At 40.6% G+C, this 27,378-nt stretch overlaps 1 protein-coding gene and 1 long non-coding RNA gene across 2 annotated transcripts; both read left to right on the top strand.

Moving 5' to 3' along the window:
- Positions 1-620: 620 nt before the first annotated feature.
- On the top strand, positions 621-4,448 carry LOC127059389 (uncharacterized). Its single transcript, XR_007777138.1, has 3 exons — positions 621-2,470; positions 3,104-3,202; positions 3,749-4,448. It is a non-coding gene; the product is annotated as an uncharacterized LOC127059389 (long non-coding RNA).
- Positions 4,449-7,896: 3,448 nt separating this feature from the next.
- On the top strand, positions 7,897-26,797 carry LBR (lamin B receptor). The gene is made up of 14 exons (XM_009093762.4): positions 7,897-8,061; positions 12,564-12,744; positions 14,772-14,966; positions 16,257-16,340; positions 16,746-16,923; positions 17,486-17,679; positions 18,437-18,491; positions 19,701-19,895; positions 20,513-20,616; positions 21,032-21,157; positions 21,255-21,423; positions 22,606-22,686; positions 22,793-22,915; positions 24,350-26,797. The coding sequence occupies exons 2-14, from the start codon at positions 12,580-12,582 to the stop codon at positions 24,508-24,510; spliced, it is 1,830 nt and encodes a 609-aa protein (XP_009092010.1). The 5' UTR covers positions 7,897-8,061; positions 12,564-12,579; the 3' UTR covers positions 24,511-26,797.
- Positions 26,798-27,378: the final 581 nt, after the last annotated feature.

The following is a 27,378-nucleotide window of genomic DNA, read 5'->3' as shown; positions in this document are numbered from 1 at the left end:
GAGCAAAGCAGCTGAGTACTCACAAAGTAGCTAAACAAGTTGTATTTCACATTACTTTTAGTTTTCTGAGAGGCTGTATACAGTAACCAGCTATAGACTGTGGTGTGGAGAGGGATTTGATGCTTTGAAAAGAGGAAATTCCCCTCTCCCAGTGAAGGAAACGTGCTGTGCCTCAGAAGGCTCAAGGAGCATTTGGCTGCTTTGTGCAGGAAGAGAAAAGCATTTCATTTTGAACTTGAAAGCAAAACTGGGTTTCACGTGAACAGCAGAGCAGCAGTGTCACTGGCAAAGTTTGCAGTTTGGGTGAGCTGCACAGTTCCTTCACTGAAATGTAAATATGTAGGCAAGAAAGGATATACAGAAAGGCCTTTCCCTGAGGTTTTCCTTTGAAGGAATGGGAGAAGCCTCCCCAGACTTTGTGCATTTATGAAATAGACTTTTTTGAAGTGAGAGCTGCAGGAAAAAGGGGGAACTGCGAGAGATGCTGGATCAATTGCTGTCTACAAATGCCTACAGCTGTCTACAAATTTGCTTTAGGGGTCTGAATATTATGTTATACTATTGTATTATATATTGTTATAATATTAACTGTACTTCAAATTCAAAAATGCTGTAAAACCCCAGCTTTGAAGCAAAGTTCGAAGATGCAGTGAGGATCTCCTGATCTCTGTTTAGCCTTGCCTGCTGCAGCCTGCAAAAGCAGCCCTGGCTTTTTTTGGCCATCAGGAGCTGCTCTGTAATTCTGCCTGGATTGTATCTTTTTCTCCCTCCCTCAGGTGAAAGCTCAAAGCAGTCCCAAAGTGGCAGGTGAAGATGGGGTGGCTGCTGCATCTTTGCAGAGCCTGAACTCAGCCAGCTCAGGAAGTGGCTTTGCAGCCACCACAGCTTCACCCATGGCTGGTGCAATGCCAGCAGAGGTTGTAACTGGGGGAAATGTGCTCTGAGAAATGTCATTATATACAGCAGAGAGGAAGGGAACAGAGAAGTAACCAAGCTTTTCAATTGCAGTGTGGTTTTCAGCCCTGCTTGCCCAATCCCTTTGCACCACTAGGCCCTCCTGCCATGTGCCTTCACCAGGGCTGGCTGTGTGAGACAAGGAACACCATGCTTTACAGCAATAACCTCACAACAGTGGGCTTTTCTTCATGAAACTAGTGAGGAAAAGGGTAAAGAACTCCAGTGCAGCTCAATGTTATGCACAGATCTGATCCATGGGTGTTCCAGCAGGTGGACTTGGGCACCACCAGGGGCCTGGCTGCTGTAGCAGGAGGGATCCATCCACACCAGGTCAGCCAGAGCCATTTTGAAGGGAAAACACAATTTAAAAGTGAAGGGAGTGAGTCATGTTGCCTGCTGGCATAAATGCAAAGTACTTAGGAGCAGGAAGTGTCTTTGTTTTTGTGCAGGGGAGTGTGCTCAGAACAGGTTATCACTGAGGTGCATTTCTGGCTAGCAAAATAAGGGCTTGCTCCAGCAGCATGACCATCCTACCTGGCAGGGGGAAACAGTTTCATGCAGTTCAGTATCAGGTACCCAAGATTTTGCTTTTTGTTTTTAACACTGTATTTAACAACTCTGAATCTTAAACCAGCATTCTGCCACCTACTGCTCATGAAAATGCCAGATGTGGTGTGTGCACAGCAGTCTCATTTTGGACTCAAAAACCTCATCAAAGCTCTCTGGGACTGGTGGTCTGGTCAGCTCTGTGCAGGTTGGGAAAAATATCCTGTGAGCTATCTGAATTGCCCTGCTGGGACTCTCAGTCAGTGTAATGATGTCTGCAGCACAGCCAGCTTTCTTGGAGAACAAAGTGCAGTTTCCTTTTGTGTGCTGAACAAACAAACATTGTGCAGGAATTGGTCCTAAAAGAAATTTTTTTTTTTTAAATATCCAAGTCACTTTTTTTTTTTTTTTTTTTCCTTGGGAATGCCTGTGACTGGTTTGTGAAACTCAAAACCCACAGAGATATCCATGGTGGGAACAGACAACTATTGCAATAACATCAGAGATGGTTCTGCAGTTAAAATTAAGCATAGAAATGTGTGAAAACTGGCAGCCTGCCTAGTGCCACAGTTCATTATGGATTTGGTGTTTAGTACAGTTTGGGTAAGGAATCATCCTAACTCTCCTTTCTCCTTTAATTAAATGAGAGGTTTGCCATTAGGCTCTGCTTGCTGTAACTCATGTTTTGGGCTGAGCTTGTCCTGCCTGGTAAATGGGAACACTGGAGAGAAACAAGGGAGAGAGAAAACAAGAAAACTGAAGTATGTGCCTTTGCTGCTTATCTGTCTCCAGGTACTAGCTCATGGAAAGTTTTCACACTGACAGTGTCTTTCAGCAATTCTGTTCCAGCTGTTGGATGCTCAGTGCTTCACCGAGAATCTGGACACAGATTTGTCATTGTGCTATAAATGGTCCACATATAAAGCCACAGCCAGAGCATACAGACCGTGAAGTGTAGGGAAGGAAGGTAAGAGAGATGTGTGGAGAGAGGGAGGTGTAGGCTTGTGCATGCAAATCCTGCCCTGAAGCACCTTGATTAATTTACTGAAATTGCTTCTAACAGAACTAAATCTATGTGAACATTTTTTGAAACAAGGATTTTAAAAGTTAAACAATGAACAAGGATCACACATATATTGAAGCCCTTCTCTAACACTTATTACTAATATTTTTAATAATGCTGAACTTGATGCATGTATGCTAGTTTGGTTTTTAGAAATCTCTTCTAAAAGTAAACAACACATCTGAATCAGCTTAAATCCTGCATCTTCATAAACCACAGTGGATCCATTAATAAGATATATAAGATACATACATGAATATATATCTTAACATGTTAGAAATATAGATGTTTAAGTTCAAAGAGTTAATTAATATTTAAATTACTGTGCTTTAAAAAATTGTAAACAGGACTAGTTCAGCAGGTTTAATCAGAGAAGAAGTAAATTTTATTGAAAGTAGATATGCATTGATACCAGCTCCTAAAGCCAAAATATGTGAGCTCATCATTTGCTAGATGCATCGAGCTGATTACTTCATTTATCAGTTCTGGTTTAGGCCTGAATGTTTGGAGTAATTAGATTTTTTTTTTTTTTTCTAGATAAGATGAGAGGTGAGAGGATAGCAGTAGCACCAAATACAAAAGACAGAATATGAATGCCATGTTAAATAAAATCATATATTTGGTGTCTGTACTCTGGTAAGAACTATCATCTATTCCACATATCCCAGTGCTATAAATATGTCCAAATTTACCCTAGTTGTTTTTCTTAAATATTCCCCCATAGTGCAGCGAATTTTTAACCCAATTTAGAAAACTGGAGTTTGCTGCAATACTGTGCCTTGATGCAGGGCCTTGTTTGCCACTGGCCCAACCAGCAGCCTCACTGCTGGTCCCTGCCTGGCTGTGTCCCATGGCTGCTCCAATGCCTGTTCACTCTGGACCAGCAGCCTCTTCAGCCTGTTTTACAAATAAATAAATTTGAAATGTTAGTTTTGTCTTACTGCAGGGACTTGTGTACAGTGCCAGCCATGGGCATAAAAATCATGCATTGGTTGCAAAAATAAAGCTGGAAAGTGAATGTTGTTTTCATTCTTGATCTATATGCATATATATTTATGTGTACTATATGCACATACACATGCATATATATACATGTGTGCTTGTTTGTGCTGACACTTCAAAGCCTTTGGGCTCTGTCTGTTTTGCATTTGCCACGAGTTTCATTTGTTTCTTTTTCCTCAGGTACCGGAGTGCCTTCATGTTTAGGGATGTAACATTGTTGTGGGGATTGAGTTCAAGTTTCTCCCTTCATGCAGGGCAGGTTGTCACACAGGAACCAGGAAAAGGTAGGCTCTGTCCCTCCCATCCTGCGGAGACCCCTGCAGAAGTCACTCCGCTCTGTAACCTCTTTCTGAAGACTAAGAACACAGGTTTAAAAGCCAGAAAACTTCTGGGAAACTGCTTGTGAGTCAGGAGTACCCAGGGGATGAGTGTGGCTTTTCTTTGTATTCCGAATAAGCCATTTAAACTTTGAAGTTTTCTCTCTTTCTCTAGAATAAAAGCCACTTTCTGTTTAAACATTTACAACTCTTCCTGTAGTCTGTGTTTTCCATAAACCCTCAGAAACTCGACTGTCCCCAGGGCTTTCTGCTGGAGTAATTTAACAGCCGTGCTGCAGAAATGGCAAGGTAAGTAGCCCAGCTGAAGATACAGTAGCCAAAACTCTTATCTCAAGACCCATTTCTTGGAGAATTGCATCAATTTCCCTCAGTCAATTAGGAGTCTTATTTATAAATTCACATACAATACAGAAAGGAAATTTGTTGCACTGTTGTGGAGATCAGAGTTTCAATGTGCTTTTTCTCCCTCCTTCTCCTGTTTAGAAAACTGGAGTCAGTTTGCATGTGTCTGTGTCCCTCTTCTTATTGCTGAGCCCGGCATGGTTGATAGGCTTGAGTATTTTTTTAAAGCTGTTTCCAAAGATAAATATTTTGCAAAACTTCCCAGAATGCAAGTGCTCAACCTAATTTGCCCAGAGCAGCAGTGTTTGTTAGCAGGCTGCTCCTTTATAGGCGGGCTGAAGTTCCAATTTGCTACATCATAAATGAATATATAATGAAAAACTTTTTCTGTGGTCAAGGGTGGAATCCCTGCCTTATTGAGGTCTGTGCAAACAAAACCTTTATTGATTTAGTTAGGTAACATTCAGAGGTTAATCCCAAATCTCCTGCTCCTTAAATAAGAAGCATTCTACCACTGAAAAAAATAGGAAGCAAATTACATATACTAATAGATATCCCCAAAATGCCTGAGCACACTCGAACACCTTTAAGAAGTGGATCATCAGCTTTTCAACATTTGAGAAGCAGAGAGGAGATGGGTTTTGTCCACATGCAGAATTCAGTCTGCCTTTCCTTCCAGTTCTGTTTTGTGATGTGACACAGTGCATGTATTCTTCATCACCAGCTTGGCTGCAGCAGGTAACTGCTTGGCTTCATGTCAGGAGCACAGCTGCCAGCCAAGAATTTTCCTCCACTCTTGCAAAAAAAGTAGATACATTTTCAACAGACAGGCTGGGATGCTTTGATCAAATATGACAGAAGGAGAAAGAGAAAGCATATATATATATGTACACAAATTTGTATATATGTACACATAGAATGTACAACCCACATATATATATAGGTAGATAAATATATATGAATACATGGGTTGTTTAACAGGCTATAAAACCCACCACAGTACCGAGTCTTATGGGTGTTTTCTTAGCAAAGCCTAATCAGGAGAGGAAACTGAAGCTTATTACCCCACCCACCCCAGCAGCCTCTGCTAAAGCCATTTATCAGAATGTTTCTCAACCTCCTCGTGTTGGCAGCTTTAGGTTTTTGCAACTTTTTAGGGGTTATGGGTGATTATGGTGGTGCTGTGGTGGTGGCTGGACTAAGGGATGTTGAGGATCTCTTCCAACCTTGATGATTCTGGGATTGTCATTAAAATGGAATTATTTTCTTAGTTTTACAGTGTAGGATTGGAATGCTTTATTAGATCTTGGCAAATTTCAGACCTAATTTGCAGCAGATAATTTTGGTGGTGGTGATGCTGATTGGATTTCACATTTGTCCCATAAATATTTTTGAAATATTTGTTGTCCTATAAATATTCTATTGTTGTCCCATAAATATTTTTGAAATACTCTCTCAAATGTATCTCAATTATCACTGGCAGAATCGAAATGAACATTTCTTAATGGCCCAAGAGCTTTCTAATCCAAGTTGAGTAAACAATCCCAAACTCAAACCATTTCTCTGAAGGCAAATTTATTCTCTAAACAAGATTTCAACTGAAACCCTTCACTATTTAAACATATTAATTGTAGGCCTCTGCTGCCAACAAAATGAAGCAGGCTCATTCCAAGCAATACCTGCTGTAATTTAGACTGAACTGCTGAAAACAGTTCTTAACATTAGAGTTGTAAACTTTGCAATAGTAAATAAAGCAGAAATCTTAGCTGGAACCAAAAATATTAATTATCTGAAGCCAGAAATCAAGCTTCACTTGCACTCTTTTATGTAGTAAATTATCAAATGTCTCTCAGATAAAACCGATTGCCTTAACAAAATTAAACCCCAAATTTTCTGACTGCATTTATTAAAATCTATGCTTACATGTGGCTCTGGTTTGAGTAACTTTTAACCTCCTTTAGACATCTTTTACTGTATCACATAGTGAAAAATGCAATGAATCCTTGACAAACTAAACTGGACCCCTGTGGTACAAAAATGGGGGACATACAAACACAATTTAAAAATAATTTTTTCTGAAAATTAAAAAAATCAAGGATGAGATAAGCAGAATAAATAGTAAAATATAACCATTTTTAATAATTCACTCAGGACATCACATTTCCTGCAATCACTTAGAAGAAAAAAAGCTTGCCATACTCTTAATTCATCAATTATAGCTAGAAACTTAAACCCTAATAGAAACAAACAAACAAACCAGCAACAGCAAAAACAACCCCCCAGATACAACAATTATGTCTCAGACAAGTTAAGCTCATGACTACCATGGGGCCTGTTTATGTCAGTTCATTTTGGCGGTGGTTTTTTGGTCTGGGTTTTTTTCCCATTTTTTATTTTATTTTGTGATGTTGCTGTTGTTTCAGGGTTCTTTTTAATATGAGATTTTTGCTGTGTCTGCACAGCACTGGGCAGTTTTCTGCACGGGACAATGGTGGGCTTGTCTTTAGGGAATTTCCCTTCATTTAGGAAGCTTTATTAGGACAGAGCATCACTTGTTAGCCAGATTTAGAAAATTTGGGAGGTCCATAAAAATGGTGCGGACACAAACACTCTGTATTTCACTCTTAACACCACTTTTAAGATGCTAGCACTGGAAACAACTCATTTGAACGCTAAACCCCAATGTTAAGGACTATTTGTTAACTTTTTTCACAACACATTTTGTTTCTGCCTGCTCAAGTATTGCTTAGACTTCCTCATTTCAAAATCTGGCCAGGAACTCAAATGGCCTTTCTGGAAAAGTTGCCCCAAAAAGCACAGGGGTAACCACACTGCACGCTGCTGTTTTCTAGCCCCTTTTTTATCTTCCTCTTGGAGACAGTGGGTGTGCTTTTACTGCACTTTTATTACCGTGTTTTTACCATATTTTGGCTTTGTCGAGTGCTTGAGGGAGCTCAGCCCGTTGTTCGGTCAGTGCAGGAGCACTTGTCGTCTCACGGCTTCAAAATCCCCCTCTGCTTTTATTTTTATTTGTATTTTAGAGAGAAACGTGTGTTTCAATGCGTTTTCACCCCATTTTTACCACATTTTGGCTTTGTTTATTGCTGGAGGGAGCACAGCCTGTTGTTCGGTCAGTGTAGCAGCGCTCGCTGCCTCTCCACCTCCGCTTTTTATCCCTTTTAAATTTTTCTTTTTGAGCGAGAAGGGATGTCGTTTTCTGCATTTTTACCACATTTTGTCATTGTTGAGTGCTGGAGGGGCAGGGCTGGAAGGAACACAGGCTGTTGTTCGGACCGTGTAGGAGTACTGGCGGTCTCGCCGCCTCCGGCGCCGCGAGTGCTCCGTAAACAAAACCCTCCGTTTTGTTTACCCGGGCAGCGGGGTCTGGGTGGCGCAGGCGGTCTGAGCCTGCCCCCATCGCCACGACAGAGACCTTTCCGCCCTGCTCTCCCTCCCCTCCCGCCATCACCCGCCGTGAGGGGCGCTGGGGGGGGGCCGAGCGCGGCCCTTCCCCCCCCCCTCCCCTCACGCCGGGGCGGGGCGGGGCCGGGCGCGCGCCGCGGGGCGGGGAGGGCGGACCGCGCCATCGCCCGCGCAGCCAATGGCGCGCGGTCACCCCGCGATTCAAACGGCGCGTCCCGGCCAATCGGCGCGCTTGGCGGGGCGGGAGAGGGGGCGGGGCCGTGCGCGCGGCCGTAACCGTCGCTCGGCGGGGCGGTTGTTCCCCTCAGCCGAGAGCGGCGCGCGCTCGGGCCCCGCTCCCGCCGCTCCGCGGAACCGCCTCCGGCCCGGCCCGGCGCGGGCGGGCTCCAGGTAACGGGAACGGCGGCGCGTGTGGGCCCGGATGCTCCCACCTCCCACCCCCTCTTCCCCCCCCCAGCTTTTCCTTGGCGGCTTTCCCAGCGGGAAGCGCTCCGGCTGATCGCCTCGGCCGCGCTCGGGCCTCGCTCCTGGCGGGCGGGCGGGCGGCGCGGGCCCCTGGCTCGGGGCACCAGAGGTGGCGGGGCCGAGCGGCCCCGCTTTGTTCGGCTCCGCCGCGCCGGGCTCCGAGCGGGAGTAGGCCGCCGAGGGGCGGTGCGGCCCCTCCCTTCCCCCGCGGCGGAGGCCCCGCGCCAGGCCCGGGCCGCGGGCGGGGCGGGGCCCAGGGGCCGGGCCTCCGCCGGCACGCGGGGCCTTCCTGTCAACAGCGCCCCGCCGCTCTCGGGCCCTCCCTGCCGAGCTCCGCTTCCTGCCGCGTCCCCTCCGCCTGCGGGGTTTCCGGTAGAAAGCCTCTTTGAAGGGAAGATCCTCGGTTCCCGGCCCGAGGGTTGATGGGTTGTAGTTTTAGCCTCGAGGCTTGTTGGTGGTTGTTTTTAGTGGTGAAGTGAAGTTGGCCTGGACAGGGATAGGTGCCTCCACCGTTCTGAATGTGAAGAGCTAGAAATGTGGAGAGAGTAATGGTGTTGCTGAAAAGGTCCTGCAGAGCTCTCTTTGGTGAATTTAGTAGTAACTTTCCGTGTGTTGTTAGCCTTGACTGTCAGTGTTTTCTTTATTTTCCTGCGTTTCTTCTTGCATTCAGCTAGCTCCCTACTCTGACATCCAGAACGTTACCTAACAGTGGAGAGATGTCAGAATTAGTAAATGGAATCACTGTGTGTGTGTGTGAGCTTTGCTCTCCCAAGAGGGAAAACTTGTTTAGTGTTTATTTATTCTTAAAACTGTGTGCCCAGCTTATGCTGATGGGGTGTGATCTCCCAGTGGCTACAAGGTAACAGTCATCACTTTCTCCACACTGAAATATCTTCCCACATCTCTAGTGAGAGAGTCATTAAGAAGACCAGAAATGCATGCATGGGGCAGTAATGTTTCTCAGCCAAGTTTCTTTTTAATTATTTCATTCTTGTTTGAGTCAGCAGAAACTTTTGTTCTTTACCTACTTTCAAGCTCCAGGGAGATTTGCATTAATTGGCTTGGCTTGGTATAGGATACAAAGTCCTTTCTCTTAGACTCTGGATTCCTAAAGGAAAACTGTAATGGTTGAGAAAACATAAATTTCATCTCCTGAGTAAGTGGCTAAACTTACAGTCAGGTGTCTGTGCAGTGCAGGGTTCGTTGTATGAGATAATTTTCTTTGGATTTATGTTTTGAAGCTCTGGGAATTCAAAAGTTTGTGCAGAACTACTGGGACTATTAGGCTGATGCCAGCTGATACCGTGAAAATCATCAGGGGTGTGTAGAGCTTGAAAGAGCAGTAATGTAAATGTAATGTAATCTCTAAAAAGAATTTTTTTTTTTAAGACTTTCCTGTCTTTTCTCCTCTGGATGCCAGTAATTGTGTTTGTGCATCTGAACAGATGAAGGCTGCCTTATAAAGGTGCAGCTTTTTGAAGTGGGGTGTAAGGAATGAGGAATAGGGTAAGAAGTTACATTTGCTTATTTTAATGTTTAATGTTTGAGCTTATTATTAAGCTGTAATACTTAAGGAAAATAATTGAAAAATACATTCATTTTCCCATTAATAAAGTTGTTCATTACTTTTGAGTCAGAAGATATTTCCACTTGCTGGTTTATTATTTTGGAATCTCATATTGGCAGTATCTACCTCAGGCTGAATTACATGACATGGATTTAGCTACAGGTCTTTCACCTGCATTTTTCAATTTTTAAAACTAACTTCAGCTCCTTTTAAAAACGAGGTTGGAGGAAGGGAAGGTCTTTGTGCCTTTCACAATAATTAAATCATCAAGTTACTTTTTCTTTGGACTTCGTGTTTGCATACAGAAGTGCTGGGTTGTGGAATCTGGCAGAGAACTGCATTTAATTATCCTTATGAATTCAAATTCAGAAATTGTATCTAAATTGTGAAGTGGTTGCTGTAAATTGGAAAAACCAGTGTACAACCAGGACAGTTGTTACTGTCCTCAGTAACAACTTCATGAAAAAATGTTACCCTTTTTGAAAAGGATTTACCCTCTGAAGATCCTGTTTTGTACAACTCTGTGTGAGGATCAGCCAGCTTTGTCCTGCTCAGGCTCCAGATTTGCAGCTGTGCCTGAGGTGCTGCAGGTCAGGAGGAGAAGCAGTTGGCTGGGTAGGAAGTGCAGCAAGCAGAGGGGAAATGAAGTCATGGTGACATCTGGGGACAGCTCTGAGTGCACTCGGGGAGCTCCAGTGTTCAGACTATTTATGGAAGAGCAGGAAGAAGCTGTGGCTGCAAGAGGCTGGCAAAGAGCAGTGCTAGACCTGGATCTCCTAAAGAATTGCCTGTGGGTGAGAAAACTGGACAGGGAGACAGAAATGGGGAGTGAGATCAGATACAGGCACAGGTGGCAAAGAGGAACCAGAACTGGTTTGGTGAGCAAGGACAGAAAAGGCAGAAAATCCACAACAACTCCAAGATGGGGGCTAAGGGGAAAATGGAGAATTTGAAATGAAAATGTGGAAGTTGTAAGAAACAGGGCTATGAATTTGAAGGGGTTAAGCTGACTGGGATAAAAGAAAATTGGAGGAGTGAGAATTCAGAAAGAATAAGACAGAAGCAAGAAACTGGAACAACAAACACTTGTTAGAAGGCAGAAGAGCTGGAACAAGCACAGATTAGAGCTCACCGTTTTTCTGACTGGCAAGTGTCAGTAAAACCAAATTGTAGAACTTTTTTTTTTCTCCTTCAAATATTATACAGCAGAGGAGATGGCCAGATGTTTCTGGTCTGAAGCTGTTTGGAGTATTAGTAACAAAATCCATATGAAGGAATTCTGCTGAATTTCTTTGGTTTTTTTTTGACTTGGAGAGCTACACAGGTGTAAAATTTAACAACAGCAGCAGTGTCAGAAAATGCCAGAATGAAAGTTGATTGTAAAACCTCACTGAGCCCCATCCCCCAATGAGTGATGAAGGTCTGTGATTGAATATTAACAGTATTTTTTCCCCAAGAATCTCAACTTTTCACTGCAGGTTAGTTAATACGATATGTAATGATTAACTAGTTAAAGACTTGTATTTACCTTAGTTTGTGTGGTTTCACTTTCTTATCAAATTGATAAAGCAAACAAATTAAAATGAAATGCTTTGACACCAACATTTTGTGGTTTGTGTTTTTTCCCTGTCCCTGCCATCCCCTCTGAGTTCCTGTTTTGGTTGTACACAGGGTGCCAGTACAAATGTTAGTGTATGTTTCACCTTAGTTATTTAGTGTATGTTTCACCTTAGTTATTTAGTGTATGTTTCACCTTCGTTATTTAGTGTATGTTTCACCTTCGTTATTTAGTGTATGTTTCACCTTCGTTATTTAGTGTATGTTTCACCTTCGTTATTTAGTGTATGTTTCACCTTCGTTATTTAGTGTATGTTTCACCTTCGTTATTTAGTGTATGTTTCACCTTCGTTATTTAGTGTATGTTTCACCTTAGTTATTTAGTGTATGTTTCATCTTAGACTTTTAAGATAGTCTCACTTGATACATTGAGATTAAAAGTATATTCTGCTTGGGATATCTGTTTTTAGAAGGCAGTGACACAACACAAAGCAGTCTCCAAACAGTTCTACAGGGCTTTACACTTAAAAACAACTTCCTCTCAGTTGTAGTTGTGGTTTTTCCCAGCACCTGGTGGGTTGACCAAAGGGTAGAAGTCACTTACACCACATTTTGTTAATATCAGATAAAAACATGATGATGCAGATGGGGGATGGGATGGAATTTCGTTTTTCAGGTTGCTGTGGGATTGCTCTGATGCTGTGCTTTGTTTTCCCACGGAGCCCTGGAAAAGGCATTGTGCCCTTTTGTCTAAGAGGTGGAAAAGAAAAAAATTCAACCCAGACAGGAGCTTAAATTCTGAAGTTCCCTAGCTTTTGAGTGTTTGGCATAATAATTTGAAGAAAGACTGTAATGTGGTTGTGTTGAAGAGATTGGGGATGTTTAGTGTTTAGAAATCATCACTTGTGTAATTTCTGTAGAACCACAGGAAACAAGGGTTAGAGGACACTTCGATACCATGTAATGGTATTGAAGCTCATCTAGATAAGATGAGCTTCATGATGTAATTTTGGTCAAAGATGTGCTTTGCCTGATGATGGAGATTGTATATCGTAGCTCAGTACTAGTCTAATACATCTGAATGTTTTTCCAGAATGTGCACCTTCGTCTTCTCTCTATTTTAAGACTATTTCTTCTGTCTGCTGTTGATTTGGAAAAGAGATCACTGCTGTTTTCTTTTCCCTGTTTAAAGTGGAGACTTGTTGAAAGTGTCCCCTTCTCAGTTACATGATACAGAAGGAGAGGAGGGGAACATGAAGCCTGATGTTTGGCTGCCATGCTCATTGAGTGATTTATTTTCCAGGGATTGTGTTTGGAAAATGCCCAGCCGGAAGTTTGCTGATGGCGAGGTGGTGATGGGCCGCTGGCCGGGCAGCGTCCTGTACTACGAAGTACAAGTGACCAGCTACGATGATGTTGCTCATCTTTATACTGTCAAGTACAAAGATGGAACTGAACTTGCACTGAAGGAAAGTGATATCAGGGTGAGTGTGAAAAATGTGTATTTTATGATTGGCTTTTCACAAATATTAAAATGAATACTATATGTCTTATGTTAGAAAGTTATGCTGTATTAATTTTTTCAAGTAGTGTGTTAAATATAGTTTTAGGTTATAACATAATGTTAAAATAGAAACTATGCTATGTAAGATGCTTTTTTTGAAAGAAAGGAATGAGGTACTCCCACTGAGATAGCAGCCACAGGACACCTAAATCTTTCAGAGAAAGAGAACTTATTGCTCTCTTATCAGAAGAAATGAACTGACACTGACCAGACAGAATCCTGTGTTTGAATGGAATTTATACATCATGGATGAGGTGTATGAATATGCAACAGGCTTTTGTTTTCAAGGGTTAATCCTCTGTTAACGTGGGTCCTTTTTCAGGCTTATTTTGCCCAGAAAGAGGTACCCAGACACTCCCTAACTCTTTGTTTTTATTGTCTCATGTTGTCCTAATCCTAATTGTCCAAATTTTTATTACTCTAATTATATTACTATTTCTATAACCATTTTATTACTATTAAACTTTTAAAATTTTAAAAACAAGTGATTGGCATTTTTCACAGTAAGTACACATGTATTTAATTATCTGTACTTCAGCTTAGGACTGGGTAGTTATTTTGCAAGTTTTTGTTAACTGTGTCTTTAAGGAATTGGAGCTAAGTAAAAGTTTCTTCCTATGTGACCCCTCAAGCAGAAGTTCAGACTGACCTCGTCTTTAAAGTACCATAGTTGTTTTATTTATGTCAAAAAAGTATAATATTTTTGAGGAAAACAAAGTCTGATCCTTCAGGAACTCTATAGCATGATTTTTCAAAAAAGGGTAGTAATCAATGGGTTGATATTAATTTGATGGTTTTCCATCTCTAAATAAGAAAATTTGATAACAAATGGGAAGGTGTAGTTAAATGTCACTCTAAATATAAACAGTGCACGCCCTTCAAGCTCACGTTTAAAACATCTGCAAATAGCTTCTACTAGTTCAGCTCCTTAGAGGCTTCCTGAGGTATTTTGCTGTATTTGTGGCAATTGCAATCTCTTGAGAAAGGTTCATGTCATATCAGCACATTCCTTCCTCTTCACATAATGTTATTATTTTACTTTTTGTTACTAATAAAGGCCTTTAAAACTTTGTAGCTAGTATAAAATGATTAATGCAGGAGGAAAAAACCCTGTTTGAATTGTTCACTGTAGTTTATTTCTATGGCCTGTTCTGAAACTTGCATAGGTTCAAAGCCAGCTTGTGTGTCTTTATGTGAACTACAGTGTCACTTCTGGGTGGCAGTCTCCATGCCCAGTAACTGACCTTCTCTTTTGGGACCAAAATGTTTCTGCCTTGAGGTAGGCAACTGTTTTCACTGTTTCAAGACTTTCTGACTTGTTTTTTCTGCATGCAGGTTAGCAGACTCAAGCTGGGAAAATGCCTTTGATATAAAAGTTGCATTGTGCAAATTTTACTTGGGCAAATCAGCATTGTAGACTTCACAGAGAAATCAAACAGTGCTTTTGGAGTAAACTGGTTATGAAATTAGTTACTAGATATAATGAAATGATTAGGCTGACTTGGTTTTTTTTCGTGTTGATTTGCTCTGTGTTGCCTCACACAGATGATGAACCTTGCTATATCAAGTGCATTAATAAAGCTGAGTAGTGGAAGTGACAGCAGCCACTGAGGGTTGAAGAGACAGCTCTCAATTCCTATCCCTGTGCATAGGCTTGAGAGGGTGGTGTGCTAAACAGCTTGGTGCTCACTTTGGTAGCTTACATCCATAGCCTGATTGCTGTAGCTTCAACAGTTGGACTTGGAAGAGGCTTCTTTGGGAATTGCCAGCAAAATGAATATTCTGCAGTTGCTCTTTCTTAACAGCCTTTGTAGAGCATCAGTAGAGGAAATACAAGACGGATCTACAGAACTGTATGCCAGAGTCCTCATCACAAAACCTCCATGTTTTTAAAATTGTTCTTTGGGACATAGCTAAGATTTTGCTTTCTTTCCATCTTTCTTTTAGTCACAGTCATCATTCAAGCACAGGAAGAGCCAGTCTTCTTCAAGTTCTCCCTCCAGAAGAAGTAGCAGCAGGTCTCGCTCTCGCTCTCGGTCCCCTGGCCGGCCAGCCAAGGGCAGGCGTCGTTCTGCTTCCCAGAGCAGGGAGCACAAAGAGGACAAAAAGAAAACCATCCAGGAGACCAGCTTAGCTCTACCGGTATTGGTTTTGTTTGTTGGCTTTTTGTGTGTGGGTTTGCTGGATTTTTATTTAAAGAAACTTTTGCTATTTGTGAAAGATTGGTTTTACGCAGACTGGGTTTATCAATGTAAAAGTCAGCTGTAGTTCATGTTCCCTGGACAGCATAATTACCTGCAAAAGTATATCTCAGAACTGCCTTTTTTTTTTCTTTAGAAAATGGGTTTCTAGCTTGCAGAGTTTGAGGAAATTCTTGAGAGGTAAACCAAGGTTATAAAGTTCCATTTGAATTTGGTGATACTGACAACTTCTTGGAATCCAAACAAAGAAATTTTTTTTAATATTTAATATTGAAGTAATTGTTAGTCATGTGCTTCCACTTGTGAAATGGGGCAAAGGAAGTTAGCTTACTTTTAGGTGTGTTAATTAGGATTTGAAATAAAATAGTTCTGTACCATATAGAGTTTGTTACAACAGTCGTGTAAAACAGACAGTGTGGAATATTTAAATATGGCCATGCTGATGGATAATATTGAAAAACTGGATTTATTAACTTTACCAGTATCTGGTGTCTAGCTGAAATTTATTAAGTTTGTTCTTAGCATTTTTTTGAAGATTGAGTGCTAAAAATGGTTCCGGTGATCTTTAAGTGAAGAGGACTAGAGGTGGTGTTTCTCTGTGAAGAGAAAAATAGCATTTCTTCTGCCTCTTGTGCCCTTGAGATGGCTTCTCACTTGTCTGAGACACAGTCCCTGGAACTGGAAATGCATTCTCCTGATCTATTGAAAGTGAACAGGTTTTAGTTTGGTTTCAGCTAGACTAAACCAGATTAATATAAACTAGCTAGATAGGTGTAGTAAATTGCTGCTCTTAGGCACTGAAACAGTTGTGGGGTTTGTTTTGCAGTGAGCTCCTTTGAGCTGTGTGATCCAGTGCCTGTGGATCACAATCTGGTTTTAAGTAGTTTTTTAGCCAGCAGCTACTGTTTACTTTTAGTATTCTCAACCTTTTGGGATAAAAGGATCAAAAAGTCTTTGGTGGTTTTGTCCTGGCTCTCTGAGGAGTAGGATTGATCTGTTGGCTCTTGTAAGACTGGAAAGACCAGGTTCTCTTCAACAGAACTTGAGTTGAAATAAAACATATGAGTCATGTCTTCCCAGAGCTGTGTAAGCTAGACTCACTAGAGAAGAATTTTTATGAGAGAATTTATTTCTTCAAAGGTATTTTATGGAAAACCAAACTTTCAGTTCTGCAGAACAGTGCCATATATAGGACACTGAAAGCTTAAACTGTGTTTCTTGTTTTGACCAGAAACCAAGTGAGAATAACACCAAAAGGTACAATGGTGAACCTGAAAGTACAGAAAAAAATGCCAAATCCTGCATCATCTTGGAGGTAGGAGCACAGAATTTGCTCTTAGCTTTTTGTCACATTCCCAGCTTGGCTCTCTCAGAAATTCCTAGTAAAGGGCAATACAATAATCAAGTAGAAATAGAAGGCAACATAAAACTTAGAGGTTAAGTAAGTTTGCTACAGAGAAAGTGATTTTTTTTTTATTGTCCTGATTGTTATCTAGTGCCCAGGCACATGGCAGAAGGGAAAGGGGGAGGGTGGCAATGGATGATCTGTGCTGGAACTGCTGCTGATCTGTGATCTGGCCTAATAGGTTACAGTGCCTGGTTTTAGCAGCCTCATTGGTGATTTAAAGTGAGTAATGTCCTCTGAAATATCAGATATTGGACTGAAATAAAGTAAAATCACTGGGAAACCTTTTAGTAAATGATTTTTATTCATTTACAGCAAAAGTTAAAACCAGACCTGGAAATCAAGCGCGTGCTTGAGCAGTACAGCTTGCGTTCAAGGAAAGATGACAAGAAAAAAGAAGAGATCTATTCAGAGAAAAAGACTTTTGCAGCTGTAAAACCAATTGAGAAAGTACCAACAAAAACAAAGGAGCTGGAGTTTGGGGGAAGAATTGGTATGTGTACAAATTGTCTTAGTTGAAAATCAGTACTATTTTGTAGGTTTTTACTTTTTGCCCACACTGTTGTATCAGGAACTGCTTTTTGGACTTTGGCTGCAGAACTCAGAGTAAAATTGTTGTGTTTCACTTGATTTAGTGGCAAAGAACCTTTATTGCACTTGGTTCATACATGAAATACAGCAAAGATCTTGTGCCACCCCTTGCCACAGTGAGATTTAAATATTTCTAGATTAAATTTAAGAATAACCAGCAAAGCTTTTACATTTTCAAAACTCAGGTGCTTGAAACTTGACAGTAAAATATTTTTTAGACAGTTTTTGGATTATTTTTGAAGGGATGCAATGAGTGTGATCCTGTGGTAGATGACCTTGTATAGGAGTGAGAAGAATGTCCCTGTGTCCTGTTACATGACTATGGGATTGCTGCTGTCTTGTTCAGGAGAAAATAATGACAACCTCTTCTTTGTTACTTAATATTGAACTTTTTTGATGGGATTGAAACTATTTTTAAAATTTTCTGTACTTACCTTCTAACATGCCATGGTGTCTGTTTCCAGGGACCTTCATGCTGATACTTCTTCTGCCTGCTACTGTATTCTACTTGCTGTTGATGTGCGAACAAGAGGATCCAAGTCTTCTGAACTTCCCTCCTCTGCCAGCACTTGAGAGTCTTTGGGATGGGAGGGTGTTTGGTGTCATTCTTCTGTGGTTTTTCCTTCAAGCTGTGTTTTACTTGCTGCCAATTGGAAAGGTAGGCTCTAGGGAGCACTTGGGTCTTTATGGGCAACTAAACTGTGTGTTAGGCTGGAAGGTGGGGTGTCTTCCCAATGCAGTGAATTTGAAAGCAGTTTAATGAGTTTTTCATCATAAACTGGAATCTAGCTGCTGCAGATTTCTGTAAGCTTAAAACAGCACAGCTGGTTCAGAAATTTTGCATTTTAGAGCCTTCCAGTAGAGAAGGCAGGAGGCATTGTATAGGCATTCAAATCAAAGTGGGACGAACTTTGCTTGATAGAATTTTAGGTGTCTGACTTCTAATTTAACAAACTATTTTGATGCTCAGTTTCGTGTGGATATCCAGCATTTTGGAATACAATCTTCTGTTACAGGAATCTCTAAGCCATTCTAGCCATATGTATGTATATCAGGCAAAGGCTCTCCTTCCCTCTCTTGTGACTTGAGGGTCAGTGGCAGATTCTGAAAGGACACTGAAGTAGATCAATCATGTTTTATTGCTCTACATGTTCACAATGACTGGAGAAGTTCTGCTTTCTTGAAGCTGGTTAGAAAGAGGTTTATTTTTAAAAATGTTTTTATTTGAAACTGCTAATCTCTTTCATTTGCTATCCAGAGTATGTTTCTCAGTACAATGCACGAGCTTCAGGTTTGAGTGTGTCCAGCTGGTTGCTGTGACTGAATGTCTTTCTAACAGAGTTGAGCTTGGTTTTCCTCCCTTGAGGGGCCCACAGAAAATACTTTGTTGAGCATCAATATTTTATTCTCCTTAGGTTGTAGAAGGCCTGCCTCTTTCCAGTGGAAGGAAACTGCAGTACCGGATAAATGGTAAGCATGGTGCAGTTGGTTATTCCAGAAGTGATTCCATTGTGTGATTTGCAGTGCTCAGCACCATAAAATACAAATATTGAAAGATACAGTTTGATCAGAGAGCATATCTGTTGTAAATCTTGGATAAAACAGGATGAGCCTTTTCTTGGAAAAAAGTGGTTAGTAATCATCAGGAACTAAGTCCCCCAAGAGCGAGACATTCCACTGTACAGGAGTGGTAATGGAATTCAAATACTACAGTAAAAAACTGAGATTTGTCATAGTCTGTTAAGATGCATCATTTAAAGTTGGAATAGGGCTGTAAGTAACAAACAAGGGGAATTACATCCTGCAAAAGTGAGTCTCCTTGAGGCTGTCTCATTCCTGTCTTGGTTTTGGACTTTTGTCTATAGTCGTGCCATAGTGCTGCAATTCTTTGTGCATTCTGATAAAGGGAGGAAATAAGCTACATAATTTGGATTACTAAACAAAAATCCATTGTCTTGGTGCTTCAAGGGCTAATTTTAAAAACAATTTTAGAAGACTACTTGAGGAAAGGTAAGGACAGGAGGCACTGGGCACAAAGTGAAGTACAGGGGGTTCCATCTGAACTGGACCAGATGAACTCTGGAGGTTCCTTCTAACCTCCCCCCCGTGACCCTGTCTATGAAGGGATCCATAGAAAATCCTCAGCTGAGGCAGCAGAGAGCTGCCTGCTCCTATTTGGGCATCAGTCCATTCTCTGTGAAATTATACTCTAAGTGTATGCAAAAGTTTTTGTGTTCAAGTTTTGCCGTGATACATCATTTTAATACTTTAATCACTCCTGTCTGTGTCAAGGTATAAATGAAGATAATTCAAAGATGAGAGTAAGGTTGTCTCAGCTGTCCCACAGAGAAGACTTTGTGACTTGCTCTCATTATCCACTAGTAGTGTCAGTGTCCATTTTTCCACTAAAATCTGAAATTGGATCCTATGGCATAAAAATCTGAGACTATTCAGTATTCATGCCTCTGGTCCTTTTGGTGAGCACAGTTTCAGGGCTTAGAGTCTCTTAGTTATATTGCTGTGCCCCAGCAATATATGGGGTGTCCAAAATGTTAGTGGAATATGGACAAATACTGGAAGAAGTAAAAGTGCAGAAAGGTTTGATTAGGTAGGCCCTACTAAAAAGATAAATTGGGGTTTTTTATTTTGACTAATATGTCTTTCTTCTACATCCTTTAGGGTTTTATGCTTTTATTTTGACTGCTGCAGCTATTGGAGTTCTGTTATACTTCCAGTTTGAGCTTCACTATTTGTACGATCACCTGATGCAGTTTGCAGTGTCAGCTGCAGCGTTTTCTCTGGCACTGAGCATTTATCTGTATGCCAGATCCCTGAAAGCACCCGAGGAAGAGCTAGCACCAGGTGGAAATTCTGGTGAGTTAGAACATTCTGGATAATTTCTTTCCAATTGTTTGCTATAGTTTCATTTCTACAAATTAAAGGCTGGATTTGGGGCTGGTTATTACAATACTGTGACTTGAATTTTGCACTGTGAAGTGTTACTTGATTCCCCCCCCCCCCCCCCCACAAACTCAGTCCCAGATATGAAGTCAGGGCATGGTATTTTCCTTCTTGTCCACCTTTTTTGTTGGATGGGTAATTGTCACAGCTAAAGAGAATTCTTTTTCCCAGACAGAAGCAATTAAATAGGAGAAAATGTAAAATTAATTAATGCCATATGGTCATGTTCATAAACACTGTGATGTAAGTTTCAGGATAAGGCTGAAAATAAAGAAGGAACAAGTATCAGGGAGAACTTCTAAAGTGCTCCTAATTAATAAAAAATTGGGGCATCCTAAAATACAAACTATGTGGATTTTGTTTTGTATTTTGCACATACTCTTAAAAAAATATTTTTTTGCCAATCTAAAGGCTTTTAAAAATTTGTAATGAGAGAACATTAATGGAAAATGGGATTTTATTTATGGGGAGGAGTGTAGTGGCAGATAAAAGCAAGAGTATTGCTAACAGAGGTTGTGTCTTACCTGCAGGGTATTTTATTTATGACTTTTTTACTGGGCATGAATTGAACCCTCGTATTGGCAGCTTTGACCTCAAATACTTTTGTGAGTTGCGTCCAGGATTAATTGGCTGGGTGAGTCAGTAATCTGAGCTACTTTATTCACTTAAATAGTACACTAAGGGATTTTTGTTTTGCACACACACACACATATAATTGATATTAAGGATATATTTATTTATTTATTTATAAATACTTATAAGTGAGTACTGAAAAACAGTTCCATGTTGCTATTTTTATTCACTTGAAGGAAATCTCTAGCTTCTTTGTTTTGTGGCAAATGAAAACCTTTTTTAGGTATTCATGTGTTGAGGTTATACAGTTTCAAAAATGTGGTTAGTTGTAAACTGACTTGTAAAATAGTTTGGTTTTTTTTTTTTTTTTAACTAAATGTTGGTCAAAAATACTTGTCTTAAGATGTTCTGTAGTGTAATATAAAAGACTTCTTTCTTTTAAAGTGAACTTATAAATAAAATGTTTTCTAACTTAGGTTGTAATAAACTTGGCCATGCTCTTGGCTGAGATGAAGATCCACAATCTCAGTGTGCCATCCCTGTCCATGATTCTTGTGAACAGCTTCCAGCTTCTCTATGTGGTGGATGCTCTTTGGAATGAGGTAAATGCCAAACCCCTTCAACTGTGTCCATTTCTAATTACAATGTTAAGAGGAGGAGGCTTTGGAAGTGCTAAAATTCCTTCCTCTTTGTTTCTAGGAAGCTGTTTTGACTACAATGGATATTACCCATGATGGATTTGGATTCATGCTGGCATTTGGAGATCTGGTGTGGGTTCCATTTGTCTACAGCTTGCAGGCCTTCTACTTGGTGGGTCATCCCACCACAATTACTTGGCCTGTTGCTGCTGCAATTACTGTTCTGAACTGTAAGTTACAAATGTCGTTGTTGCTGTTGGTTACAACAGTTCTGATTCTGTTGCTTCAGAGATGGGAGGAGGAGCTTTAGCTCAGATGCAGCAGTCGTTGTCTGGCTGCTGTGAAATACAGATAATATAATAAATTCTCATCACAGCAAATGAGGGATAGCTGAGACTCTGAACATGTAATTGTTCTGTATAGAAGCAGCTCTAGGTGGGTGCTGTCTGGAGTTGAAGAAGTGACTTAACATATTTTGAATTTAATAGATGCTTTTTTAAGTCAATCTGAGCAACTAATTAAAAAAAAAAAGTCAGTACCTGTTGGCTATGCTCCATTGAACCTAGAGAAAAAAAGTAACTACTGCATCTCCTTCCCTGATGACCTTAGTGACAAATACATGTCAGCAGAAAACATCTTTTTTCATCAAAGCTGAGTGCTTTGAGAAAAGATCTCACATCTTTAGGCAATCTTACATTTGCACCAACATGTGCTTGTTGTGCCTCTTATCTGAATGGGAAACAATAAAAACCCACTTGTGTTTTGTAGACAAGACAAAGAATTGGAAAACATGAGAAGATGTGCAGCTTAATATGTGGAACACTGAAAAACAGAAAATAGTTTTTTCCTCTTCACCGAATGTTTTTTCTTGGGTTTCTATTTTTCTAAAAAATATCATTTTTGTTCAAAGTATGTTGTAATCATCTTTTTTCAATGCAGCTTTGGAAAAAGCAAGTTTAAGCTGCTGTGTGAACATTATGGGGGGATACGAATTTCAAACCCAGCTAATTCATTGCCTGCTTCTTTTATTATCATGATCTTGTAAATGAGTTGTCAGTTTATGGAGTGGGTGCTTTATAAAGTGCTAGGCTGCAAAATAGAGCTGTAATCATACAATGTGAAATTCACATCACCTTCTGTGAATTTCAGACTCAGTGTTCCATTAAAAAACTCAGATATAGATGTGAAAATAAAGGTTCTTCAGAGTCTCTTCAAGAAGGATCTTATGGAATGCAGGTTTCCAGTGGCATTTCTGTCTTGTTAGAGCTCTGAGAACCAGAAAATACCAGTTGAATCTCGAGGGGAAAAGCCTTTGATGGAATAAGTGTGGCAAAGGGCATGGGAATGCTTTTGTTGAAGCTGAGAAAACCAGAAAATGCTGAAAATGCAGAATCCATCATGTTTATTTTCAGGCATTGGGTATTACATCTTCCGGAGTGCAAATTCTCAGAAAAACAATTTCCGACGGAATCCGGCAGATCCCAAACTGGCCAGTGAGTGCATTTCTTATTCCATTGGCTGGGATTTTACTCAGTGGCTCTTTGTAGTGTATAAATACAAATTTCAGTCACTGCATTGACCACAATACTCTGTTCACAGATCTGAAATTTATACCCACTGCAACTGGGAAGGGGCTTCTCGTCACAGGTTGGTGGGGTTTTGTTCGTCACCCCAATTACCTCGGTGACATCATCATGGCTCTGGCATGGTCCCTGCCCTGTGGTGAGTTTCTGAGACTAAAGTGGATGTGAGCAAATTGCTTTTGTTTTGCATCTGTCTGGGTTTGAAATGCCACGTGGAAATTACTTGAGAAAGTAAACCCTATTGAATGGCAGATTGCTGTATCATAAGTCTAATGCAACATGTTTTTACTTCCATTTTACCCTCTCTAACTTGCTGCAGATTTGACATATACTGAAGATTTTACTCATCTTTCTGACACTTTATTATTCAATAACCATGGGACTTACTTGCTACTTAGCTGTTCTTTTATTTTTTTTAGGCTAGTGAGTGTGTTTTCAGCTGAAGTACCCCAAAAGTGTGAGTTTGCTTGAAGACAAGGGCCACCACATACAGGGATAACTTGAAGTGAAAGATATTTAAAAGAAAGGTCATCAAACACAGTGAAATTATCTTTCAAATTTGTTTGTTAATAATACACAGAGGTGGACACTGCACTCAGGTGGGGTCTCAGGAGAGCAGAGTAGTAGGTTAGAACCAGAACCTGCTGCCATGGTCCTCCTGATGCTCCCAGAATACACTTGGCTTTTTGGGCTGCAGTCTCACATTTCTGGGTCCTTTCCAGTTCTTTTCATCCACAGGTCAAGTGGTGTGCTCTGAGCAAAGCTGGACTCGTGTCTGCAGGCAAAACAGGGCAAACCTTGTGTGGGGCAGTTTGGTGGTGCAGAGATTTGACTGGAAATCTGGTTCTGATAACTAAAGAAATTTAAATGACAATAATACTTCAATATATGCCAGCTTTGCAGGCATTGAGAGCGAAATTGGTAGATTTTGTGACTCTAAATGTCACCATGATATTTTCTGAAAAATCCCTTTGCCAGGATTTCTTCTCCTGGGAAGCTGAGAAGCCTCAGAAAAGAATGAAAACAATAATTATCTGATTTGCTTGGGAATGTGGTCTGGAGATCATTGACCAACAGGTGCATCTTTGATTGGTTCCATGTGAATTATTTTAACTTCATGGCCAATCTCAGCCAGCTGTGTCAGACTCTGAGTCAGTCACCAGCTTTCATTATCATTCTTTTCCAGCCTTCTGCTGTATCCCTTCTCTATGGTTTAGTACAGTTTTAGGATAGCATTTCTTATAGTATAGTACAATATAGTATTATGTAATATAGATATAGTATAATTATAATATTAAATAAATCAGCCTTCTGAGAACATGGAGTCAAATCCTCATCTCTCACCTCGTCCTGGGAACCCTCACAAACACCAATCTTAATTTTAAGAATTACTTTCTGTGAGTTTGTGGGTCTTTTTCACTCTGCATGTGTTGCACTGTCCTATGGAATATTCGATGCTTTAGTATAAAATGCTTCAGCCTTGAACAAGAGCATGTCACCAGCTTTGAACATGCTGATAGCTACCACCTCCAGATTTTTGTCCTGGATCTAAGTTCACTTTCTCCCTTTGCAGGTTTTAATCACATTTTACCCTATTTCTACGTGATCTATTTCATCTGCTTGCTGGTGCACCGCGAGGCTCGTGACGAGCACCACTGCAAGCAGAAGTACGGCCTGGCCTGGGAGAGGTATTGCCAGCGCGTCCCGTACCGCATCTTCCCCTACATCTACTAGAGCACTCCAGGGCAAATCACTGCTACACCTAGATTCCTGGCAGAGAGGGATACCTCCTGCCTTTGCACTTGGTCAGTTGGTATTTAGGCTTTTAAAGAAAACAAAACAAACAAAACCCGACCAAACGTTGGAGTGCGTCGAAGGTGTTACTTACAAGTAGACTTCAGGATGTGAGTTATGTGAACTGACTGTCTGTGACTTCAATTTTTAAAAAATTGTGAATTTTCAAAACTCTTCGAGCCCTAATTTTTCAAGCTAAAATTTATCTAGAATTCTGAGTTTACATTTTTTTATTGCATTTAATTAAGCACTGTGATGTAAAGTATATTATTTTCTTAATACAATAAATGCTGAAATTCCATCCAGTTCATTTTTTGGTGTTACTCGTACCATCTAACTGCAGATGTCCAATTTAGTTGCCTGAATTGGAGGAGCAGCAGGGTCTTTTTGGTCAGTGGAGCTGGAAGCAGAGGGTGTGACCCACGTGAGGGGCCCGCAGCCCCACGACCAGAGCTGGCCCAGCTCAGCTTACATGGTTGTTCCTCTCCTGGCTTTTCATTGATGGCATTTTTTGGTCAGAGGCTCAGCTGGCCCCTCCTGTCCTGCACCTGCAGGAGGATAAAGAGATGGAGTTGGGAGAAGGGGCACAGCTCCTTCTCCCACCCCTCATTGCTGAGGCAGTTCCAGGAGTGCCCAGGGGCAGCTCTGAGCCGCTGCCTGGCAGCGCCCCTGGCCCTGGAGGTGGAGCCTGCTTGTGGCTCACACTCCTGGAGGGAGATGAAACTCTTGAAACCCTTTCTGTGGCTGTGGAAGGGAGTAGTGAACCCTCAGCTCGCCTCTAGCATTGAACATGGGGTAAAAAGTGTGCAGTGTCTGCCTGTTAGGCACAAAAGGATAAAATGACCACAGTTGGCTCCTTCTGATCTTTGTAAATTAAGTTTTAATGTATCATAGTGTTTACCAAGTGTGTATAATAAAGCCTCCACCTTTTTGCTGTACAGTGTTTGGGTTTGAAAAATGCAACAGCTTTTTTAGAAACAGGAGAAATCAGTAACTAAACCAATTTCCAGTAATTTTTAAAAAGTTAATTGAATAAAGGGTTTTGTAAATTAATGTAGTTAATTCTTGAAATGATTGAAGTGTTCATTTAAATATTTGTATTGTCAGATATGCTATGAAAATATAGGAAATGCTCCTCGATCCAAAGTTGTTTTTTTGGTTTCTTTTTGTTTTTAATTTGGCATTGCTACCTCATATGTAGGTGTTGCCTTTTGTACTGTTGCAGATAGAGAAATAGCTATTTTTTTGCTATTGCTATTTAAAACAACATTTTTTTACATGAGCCTGTGGTTAAACTCAACCACTTTCTAATATATTTTTGTATATATTTGACTTTTTAACTAATGTATGTGTTCTGGTCACTAGCTGTGTTCTTTGTCTAACTGGCTGTAAATGATACGCCCTTGTGGTATTTACTTCATAAGTAGAATAATTTTACTGAAATACTCTTGCTTAATTAATTAGCTTTTATTCTGTTGTCACAAGTAAGAGCTTTTCACACGCTTTGTACATGAGATTTATAGCACAAATTGCCCTAAAAAGCTTACTAGAATATTAAATAAAGTGCAGATACTTCTGCACTTGCTTGCAGGAGTGTTCCTAATAAATTGGAATGTTATTTATCAATTTTTTCAGTTATTTTAAAATGTTGATGTAATTGAAATCTAGCATGTGATTTTTAAAAAAAAATAAAATAAAATAACCTATTTTGTACACGGGCATTTTTTAAAGATAATTGTACAATTGAAGTGTATATAATGTAGCTTGATTGTTGGTGTTGTAAGGAAATTGTTTTAAGACAAGTACTTTGATTGCTGGCAGAAAATAGCAGTGCCTCTAACAAGACTCGAGAGAATTCCCTCCTGTGCAGCAGCAGATTAAACTGGGATATTGCTGTTTTCAGTCCTTGCTGAGGGAATTTATGGGAAATGGAGAAATCATTAAAGAGCCCTGGAGTGCAGCTGGTGTTTTAAAATCTGCTGAAGGAAGGGGGCACTTGGATTCCTCAGCCTGTAGAGCAGGAGCTGCTCCTGCTGCTGTTCCCAGTTTTATCTGCTGCCACCCAAGGTTGTTCACGTGTCACTCAGAGCCCTTGTCTTTCAGAATCTGATCCTGACCAATGACAACTTCATTTACATGCTGAATTTTATGTGAATTTGATTTTGAAGTAACTGTTTTTAATACAAACAAGCCCATGAGCTAAAATAAAGGTTTTGCTTAAAACTAAGTAGTGCATTTTTTTTTTCCAATGCATGGGGATACCTGATAAAAATGCCATTGCTTTTCCTTATTTAGTACAGGTGTGAGCTCCTGTTGTGCCTGTGTTTGTGGGCTGAGTGTTACAACCTCGAGTGTGGTGCTTCTCTTAGTCTGCCTGGGCGTTTTTTCTTCTTCCCTTCTGCTACTGCAAAAATAAACTTAAATTCAGCTGTAACAATACAGACTTAACACTGATTTTGCCTATTGGATATTGTATTTTCACCCACAGCCTCTATTAGGAGTCAAAAGCAAACCCAGTTGGGCTGTATCTACATCAAGTGTTACTGCTCAGGAAACAAATGTGAGTTTGAGCTACCAGGCTGAAGTGGAAATATGATACAGGAACAGGAATGATAGTTTTGCTTATAGAAGGATGTTTACCCATAGGTAATAAAAATGTTTGCTTAAGTTACATTTAGAAGAGCTCATGAAAACCTTACCAGAAGAACAGTTCTTGCCTTGTGGGGAGTGGGAGTTGTCTGGGGGAGTGGGTGGAAAACCTTTCCTGTGTGTGGATGGAGAACATATTGCACTGTCTGTACACAACTG

Source organism: Serinus canaria, chromosome 3, assembly GCF_022539315.1.
Source record: "Serinus canaria isolate serCan28SL12 chromosome 3, serCan2020, whole genome shotgun sequence".
Classification (NCBI taxonomy): domain Eukaryota; kingdom Metazoa; phylum Chordata; class Aves; order Passeriformes; family Fringillidae; genus Serinus; species Serinus canaria.
This window is presented reverse-complemented; position numbering and strand designations above follow the sequence as displayed.

Bases quoted from the DNA above. Each gene is read 5' to 3' on its own strand.
- LBR (XM_009093762.4), top strand. From the start codon at position 12,580: ATGCCCAGCCGGAAGTTTGCTGATGGCGAGGTGGTGATGGGCCGCTGG. The intron at 12,745-14,771 runs GTGAGTGTGAAA...TCTTTCTTTTAG, and splicing joins TGAAGGAAAGTGATATCAGG to TCACAGTCATCATTCAAGCA. The intron at 17,680-18,436 runs GTAGGCTCTAGG...TATTCTCCTTAG, and splicing joins ACTTGCTGCCAATTGGAAAG to GTTGTAGAAGGCCTGCCTCT.